The sequence below is a fragment of the Sinocyclocheilus grahami genome, unplaced genomic scaffold (genome assembly GCF_001515645.1).
Source record: "Sinocyclocheilus grahami isolate Dianchi unplaced genomic scaffold, SAMN03320097.WGS_v1.1 scaffold148.1, whole genome shotgun sequence".
NCBI classification, from domain to species: Eukaryota; Metazoa; Chordata; class Actinopteri; order Cypriniformes; family Cyprinidae; genus Sinocyclocheilus; species Sinocyclocheilus grahami.
This window is the reverse complement of record NW_015505327.1, coordinates 1,422,726-1,430,760: the sequence shown is the minus strand read 5'-3', so window position 1 is coordinate 1,430,760 and position 8,035 is coordinate 1,422,726. Positions and strand designations below refer to the sequence as shown.

General features: G+C 36.2%; 1 protein-coding gene across 1 annotated transcript in view; it reads left to right on the top strand.

Annotated features, from left to right (window-relative positions):
* The window catches only part of LOC107591922 (SEC14-like protein 1), an 81,352-nt gene that overhangs the window by 51,075 nt on the left and 22,242 nt on the right, over positions 1-8,035 (top strand). The window contains exon 6 of the mRNA XM_016281206.1: positions 5,376-5,504. Within this exon, the coding sequence (XP_016136692.1) occupies positions 5,376-5,504 (129 nt within the window). The remainder of the gene's footprint in view (positions 1-5,375; positions 5,505-8,035) is intronic.

Genomic DNA, 8,035 nt, shown 5'->3' with positions numbered 1-8,035 from the left:
GTTACATTGATAAATATTGCATTTGATAAGATAGCATTTGCAGGTTAGCACTTCTTAATAGGGTTCCTCCCCCTGCCCCCTGTGGCCATCCTCTATTAAGGCAGTGTCCCAGCCTGGCCCCCCCCCTCCCATTTAAAATGCTCTAGAACCGCCCCTGGTTGCGAGTTGGACACCTCACAACTCCAAGATACCTTGAAGGATGTATCTGAGAGGTAAGACTTGAACCACTGGGGTGCGGTTCCTGATATGCCCTCTGCCATGAGGGTTGACAGGAGGATCTGGTGGTTAACTGTGTCAAAAGCAGCGGACAGATCCAGAAAGTACAAGTACTTATCATAATAAGAAGCATTTCTAAACCTGTTGTCCAACAAAAGAGAACATCATAACACGTTTTTATACACATCACACCATTAGTAGTAGCTTATCAGTGGTGACTGTCAGTTAATGTACATATGGCAGAAATGTACGGAAAAATCAATTAAAGACATTATCAAACAGACGATGAACACTATTAACAGCAATTATTATATGATGCAATCAAACTTATAGCAAAATTTGTTAGTTCTGTATGTTGTTTCAGGGTTGGCATCATCTGAGGTCCTCTGAGGGGTTGGTATGATCTCTTCTCTGGTGTTCTGGATCCAGACTGAAGCTTGTGTAAATCCTAGTTACCACGGGATGTCAATCCTGTGGCAAAAACCGATACAAATAGAGACAAAATTAGCGTAGCTGCTGTTCCAACCAAGCAAAATTAATTTGTTTAACCCAAGCTAAAGAATAATAATATGCATTTGATCAAATATAACTGCAGTACAAGATTATGAGATGCGTTATTTGAATGCTTGGCCAAAGAGATATCAGTGAAGAAATTCATAAAGTCATTACTATTAAACTGTGAGGGAATATTTAGATCGGGTGGCGGCTGGTTATTTGTTAATAGCCACTGTGCTAAATAAAAACCTTGGATTGTTTTGGTTATTTTCTATACGTTTGTGGATATGCTCTGTCTTGGCAGCTTTTAGAGCCTGTCTATAGCTGGACATACTGTTTTTCCACTCAATTCTAAAAACTTCCAAGTTGGTTTTTCTCCGTTTGCGCTCAAGACTATGAGACTATGAGAGAATGGGTATTACTGTTGTACCATGGCACAGTACGTTTTTCTCTAACTTTTCCACGACATTCTAATTTATTGAGATGCACCTGTATATCAGTAAGATCGATTCCATGTGATATAATTAAATCTAGCGTATAATTAAAACGATGAGTGGGCCCGGTGATGTTTTGCTTGACTCCAAAAGAGTTTATTAGGTCAGTAAACGCAAGCATCATTTGTATTATCAATGTCAATGTTAAAATCTCAGACAATTAGCACTTTATCAACAGTAACCAATAGGTCTGAGAGGAAATCTGCAAGTTCTTTTAGGAAATCTTTATACGGCCATGGTGATCTATACAGAGTAGCCAGGGCAAGAGATACGATAGATTTATTTTGCATATCTCACAGTGTAACATTAAGCAGAAGTATTTAGAATGAGTTAAACCTGTATCCTGTTTTCTGAGTAACATTGAGGATATCACTATATATTGTTGCAACACCAACTCCGCACTGAATGCAGCTCGAACGTGTGCTCACCTGCACTCAAAGGTGGTAGACACACGTCCGCCATTAAAGCAAGTAACAGTGAGTAAAACAATGGTAATGTGTGTGAATAGAGTATTAGCAATGTAAGCGCGATTAGCGGCAACCACGCTGGTGATGCTAACGGGCTATAAGCTAATAGCAGACTCGGGAAATCAAAATAAAACTAGTGATAACAAACAACATTGTTTTTGTTGTAAAATACGATAAGGGGTATATTCACACGTTATAGAAACGAAAATGATGGCGTATAAAATTGATTTTAAGATCAAAAATAGTCAAAGAATTAACTTGACGGAGCTCAAACTGAAAACACATGGCAGCAACAAACAGGAAGACAATGTCAAATAATTTCCTTTTGTGACCTGATGTTGCTTCTTATCACAGAATGAGGCAGAAAATATTTTCTATACTGTAATAAAGGGATGTCGATTAGCAATGGATTATAAATCTACTTATGAAAATACCCAAGATGGTTTGAAGAACACCGATAAACCATATATTGTTGCAGTCGTGAGTTTGTCTTCATATTTGATTAGTTTAAGCGTTTCTATCTTCTTTTTATTTAGTTACAGCGATAGCGATGCCTTTATCCATATTAGGAATTTCCTGAAAAATCATGAGTTCTATTACTTCTGTGATGCATATGTGGAGTTTCTGCGTGAGGGTGCCCTCTGGTGACCAGTATGAATGAAACCGACATTACATATGTTTTTAATGTTCAATAATGGCGAATCCATCCTACATCTCTGTAGAAACTTAAAGGGGTTATATGATGCTTTTTTTAAGGATCATTATTTTGTGTATTTGGTGTAACAGAATATGTTGACATGCTTTAATGTTCAAAAAACACATTATTTAAAAAATACTGTACATTATTGTAAGTCCTCTATGCCCCGCCTCTCTCAAACGCTTTGTTTTCTACAAAGTCCCTCCTTCCGACAAGCGCAGTCTGCTCTGATTGGCCAGCTGACCCAGTGCATTGTGATTGGCCGAACACCGTAAGCACTAGTCGGAAATGTAACGTCCCTTACCATAATCGCGAGCTTCATCTTTCAAAATAAATGTAAAGAAAGCCTGAAAGGGGAACAGTCTCGTGACCGACACCGTGATGAATATGTGTTTGCAGTACACAAGCCACGGTTAAGACGGCTGACTCCATTGTGATGTGTCTTGCTCTCTTTCGCTCTCTCTCTGTCGCTCGCGTGCTTTTGCTTTCACCTAGAAACACACAGCGTCTCCCTGACATGGCTTCTTCAACACTAACTGCTGTTACTGAAACCACGCCTTCTTTCTTTACGTGAACAATTGGGCGGCATTATGCTAATATTTCCACATAGTGAGGTAGATATTTGGGGGCGTGTTAGAATGAGCCGTTTTAGGGGGGCGTGGCAGAGTCTTAACTTTGATAAAGAATATCTCTTTGGTTTTGAGACTTTAGTCTTTGCAACTTCAGGGATCTTATCTATGCACAATCAGCTTGTAACACTCCAAAGAGAAAGGAAAACTTGAAATCGCATCATATGACCCCTTTAAGAGACAACTGCAAAATGATCAGTTTATCTGGTTTCATTATTTATAGGTATGTGTTTGAGTGAAATGAACGTTTTTATTTTATTCTATAAATTACTGACAACATTTCTTCCAAATTCAAAATAAACATTTAGAGCATTTATTTACAGAAAATGACAACTGGTCAAAATAACAAAAAAGATGCAGTGTTTTCAGTCCTCAAATAATGCAAAGAAAACAAGTTCATATTCATTTTTAAACAACACAATACTAATGTTTAAACTTAGGGATATTTCAGATATCAATATTTGGTGGAATAACCTCTCCACCAGTCTTTCACGTTGCTGTTGGGTGACTTTATGCCACTCCTGGTGCAAAAATTCAAACAGCTCAGTTTTGTTTGATGGCTTGTGACCATCCATCTTCCTCTAGATCAGATTCCAGAGGTTTTCAGTGGGGTTCAGGTCTGGAGATTGGGCTGGCCGTGACAGGGTCTTGATCTGGTGGTCCTCCATCCACACCTTGAATGACATGACTTGATTGGAATGGAGCATTGTCCTGCTGGGAAAATCAATCCTCAGAGTTTGAGATAACTTGAATATATTGATATAATTCACTAATCTTTGGATTAATACATTCAATTAAAAAAATAAAATAAATAACAAAGCTGCTCCTCTATCATATGTATACAGCCCATCTGTTTGCCATCATGCTGTGTGAAATACAGACTGAACGGCTGCTCAAAACACAGAACCTCTGCGTGAGGTTGAATAAAGCAAACCAGTGTTGAACTAGTAAAGTTTTGATGGATGACGATGACTGTGATCAAGTTAAAAATGATTACAGTGACCTACAGGAGTAGTTAACTGTTTGTTATGGTTAATTATTCATATTTCCTGTTGTGAGCTAAATTCGCTACACTGTGCATGAATCTGTTAGTATAGATGCGCAAACAAACCGTGTGTGTGTGCGCTCGGCACACTGTTAACTATAACATAATTTTTCTGCAAGAACACAGTACAATATATTTGCGTAGTTGTCAAAACGAATGTACTGTGAGTGTTTTATAACGCCAAAGAGGCATGTTTTGGAGAAGTTTGTGAGAACCAGTGGTGTTTATGTACATATGGGCATCAGATGCTACAAACATAGACACGATTTCTTGTTCTGACAGAGGAACTGTTCACTGATGACGTCAACCTACCTTTAGACTGAGTTTCCACACATTCAGAATGTTTTTATTTTTCATTTGTATTTTGGTGTGCAAGTAATTCTAAATTGATCCATAGAGTAGCTATATGCAGTTTTTTGGCATCTCCCTGTGGTCTTGTTTGGTATGGCAGGTTAACGTCTGCTTATTTGTTAAAGTTACTGTATAATTGAGCTGAGTACTTTTAAGTTTATAGAATGTCTGCAGTGACATTTTTGCAAAGTATGATTCCAAATATGATTCCAAAAAAGAACACTAAAAGAAGAACACTATTTTGTAATAACACTAGAATACAAAGATTTTTGTAAATAGAAAAGGATGGGGGACCTTGTATTGATTCGGAGAGGAAGGGGGCCTTGGAATAAAAAGGGTTCGGAAACACTGCTCTGAACTGTTCCGTACAGCTTTAAGGTTTGATTTTCCAACTCAGTATTTTGCATCAGTTCCACCATGATTTGGTTTCCACCTTTTTACGGTGCTGGAGTAAGCATCTAAATTTCTATAGAGCTACTAGTGACTTGCTTTAGTTTTTAGAGATTATTCAGGTAATACTATGCAATGCTGAAGTAAAGTAGCCGTGTGCATCATGCCCGAGTAAATGATGAGAAAGTTAATGGGGTCAGATCATCTAAGGCCTCCTCTGAAGATTCTATTTATGGGAGTGTTACAGAGGAGAAGTTCTGAGGTACAATATCACTATCTTAGGTTCTCTGGAAGGTTAGCCAAAATGTGGCTAATGTAACACATGTGTTGTTTTGTTCACAGTGCATACAACTCATGCAATTCTGATTTGCTTTTCAAATTTTAACTCATGGAGTAAATGTCCAGTGTGTTCTTTTGCTCAGATCTGATCTGGTTGTTCAAATAGTGAAGTCAGTATCTGTTACTTCTAGTTGTTATACTATTCTCAACTACTTCAACTGATGTAGAAATATTGGATACTGACAACATTATTTTTATACTCTCTTACTGGCAGTTTAACAAAGTTGGCATGTGTCCTGTTGTCCAATGTAGGTTCACCCAGAAAATGAAGAATGGACATGTTTTGAACAATCTGCCAGTCTGGACATCAAATCTTTCTTTGGTTTTGAGAGCACAGTGGAGAAGATCGCCATGAAGCAATATGCCAGCAGCATCAAAAAGGTGTGAAGCCACACTGCCGCCTTCTAAAACCATATACACATGTTGGTTTATTTTTCAGTTAACAGTAGTTGATGATTTACTAAACCCTAACTGTACCTGTAAATCTGAGGCTTAAGTCCTGTTCACACCAAAAACGATAACTATAAAGATAACTATATTAGCGTCCACATCAGCAGACAGTATAATCCGTTTATTCAGAGCGCACACTCGACTGCCGCTTTAAATTCTCGAGCTTGTTATAGCAGGATTGATTCTGATTGGGTGTCAAATATTTTTATCATTCATCAGCAGAAAAAAAAAATTCTGAAAGTGATTCCAACGATATTGTTTCTCTGTGCCTTTATCATTGTAGCTATGGTGTGGACTGAAATTCTTTAATATTGAGAACAATTTTTAGAACTATAGCTTTATCGTCGTTTTTATAGTTATCGTCCTTGTTGTGAACAGGCCTTTACACAATTTGCTGATGTAGCAATTTATATGAGGACCACTTCAGATGTTCTGACAAATCAGTTTTTGGCATTTTTCACTATATTAGTTGAGGTATTTTTTAAATGTTCATGGCAGTATTATGTTCCAAGAAGAAAATGTAGGAGCAATTAAATGCAAATGTCAACCTTACCATGGCAAAAAAAACAAAACCCTATTTAAATTCTGCATTTAGGTCTGTATTTTACAGCGTTAACATGCTTCAATAGAAATTTGAAGGAATACATAATGTTTATCCACCACAAATGAGGTACTATGAACCAATAGTAAAATAAAATTTTCATCCAACTATATATTTTATGTTTTCATAAGATGGGTCAAAGCCCAACCATTTTTTTTAAATGTATGTCAACAGTAAGCATTTTGTAGACCTGTCTGAAAAATAAATACACTCACTTTGTCCTAATAGCGATGATTTATGGACTTATAAGTGCTAGATTTATGAAATCATGATGCTTCAGTGCTGTGTCATGTCCCTGGCAAGTAAATATCATATAATAATAATTATAAATACTACAAAACTAGAAACTTTCTGTACAAAGGCAAATTATGTCCTTTCTAATAATGATTAACTCATCTCCCTTCTTTGCTCTGAACAACCATAATAACGTGTTACGGATGCGACAATTATGGACACTTCATATTATATCATATGCATAGCCATACTATATGTATCTATATGATCGACACGAATGTTTGCCATGTTGCTGATGACTGATACTGTGTAGGCCTAATTAATATGGCAGAGGCGGACTATATGACAAATAACCAAAACTATTTTCAAATGTCAAATAATGTTGATTGTCTATTTTATTTACACCTTTTATGTTTTTTTATTACACCTTTTATGTTTCAAATAACTCTTGTCACTTGATGCATGCAGAGAGCATGAGTCTGCATGTTGTTTAACGTGACAGCTGAGTTCTATGTGCAAAAGATGTGCTATTGTCTTACCTGAAAAACATCATTCATTCTTATTATTGTGTTTTTTCTACATTGCACATCTTGTTTTATTTCGTATCAACCTGAAACTGCAGTCTATTTGAAATAAGTGGTTTCTCTCATTTAAAAAAAATATTACTGAGCATTTGTTTGTTTTGATCTACAGTACATATGTAGCACATGGATGTCAGGTCTCAAAATATTTTTAATATGACTGAATTTGTATTTAACATAACAGTTAAATAGAAACATTGTAACATTATAATTCGCGAGAGAGCAGAATTCAGTCAGCGAGTGTGCACACTGATCAACTAAACTCCGGTGTTTCAGCAATGACTCATCTGAACGTCTCTGATTGGCCGCTGCATTCATAAGCTCAATTCAATCGTGTGTGATTAGTTGTAACACTGTAAAAATGCAGAAAAAGAAATATGATGGAACAAATAAGCCCTAATATTAATTAGATAGTATTGCTAGCCTGATAATAATAATAATAATAATAAATATAGCTGCAAGCAGCGATGGCGGGCCCAAGCCGTCAGTGCAAACGCCACCCCGGAGGCATCAGGAGAACGGTGCACAGCGGGCACATGCATTTACACTAACCGTCTGTCAGTCTGGTTTTAAGGGATACGGCAATTAAAGGGTTAATCCAAACCATCAAGACTGTGGAACACACATACACAGAACAATATATAAAACGTTAGTAACACTTTACAATAAGGTTTCAGTTATTAACATTAACTATATTAATTAACATGAACAATACATATATTGCATATATTAATGTCAGTTAATATTCAAAACTTAAACATTAAATACATTGGTAACACTATGAATCATTAGTTAAGCATTAGTAAATAGTCAATTCATCCTTTATAAAGCATTGTTCCAACATTAAAAGGCACTAGTAAGCAGTTTATAAATACAGCTATAAATGTTTTGTTCTTGAGTATATGTATAATGTTTAATAATTGTATTTTCATCGTTTCTAAATTATTACGTTATTTACAAACCAGTTATTTAGGAGTTCATATGATCATTTAGAAAGTGTATGTAAATGATTAACAAACTATTTAAATGTACATTTATAAATCTTA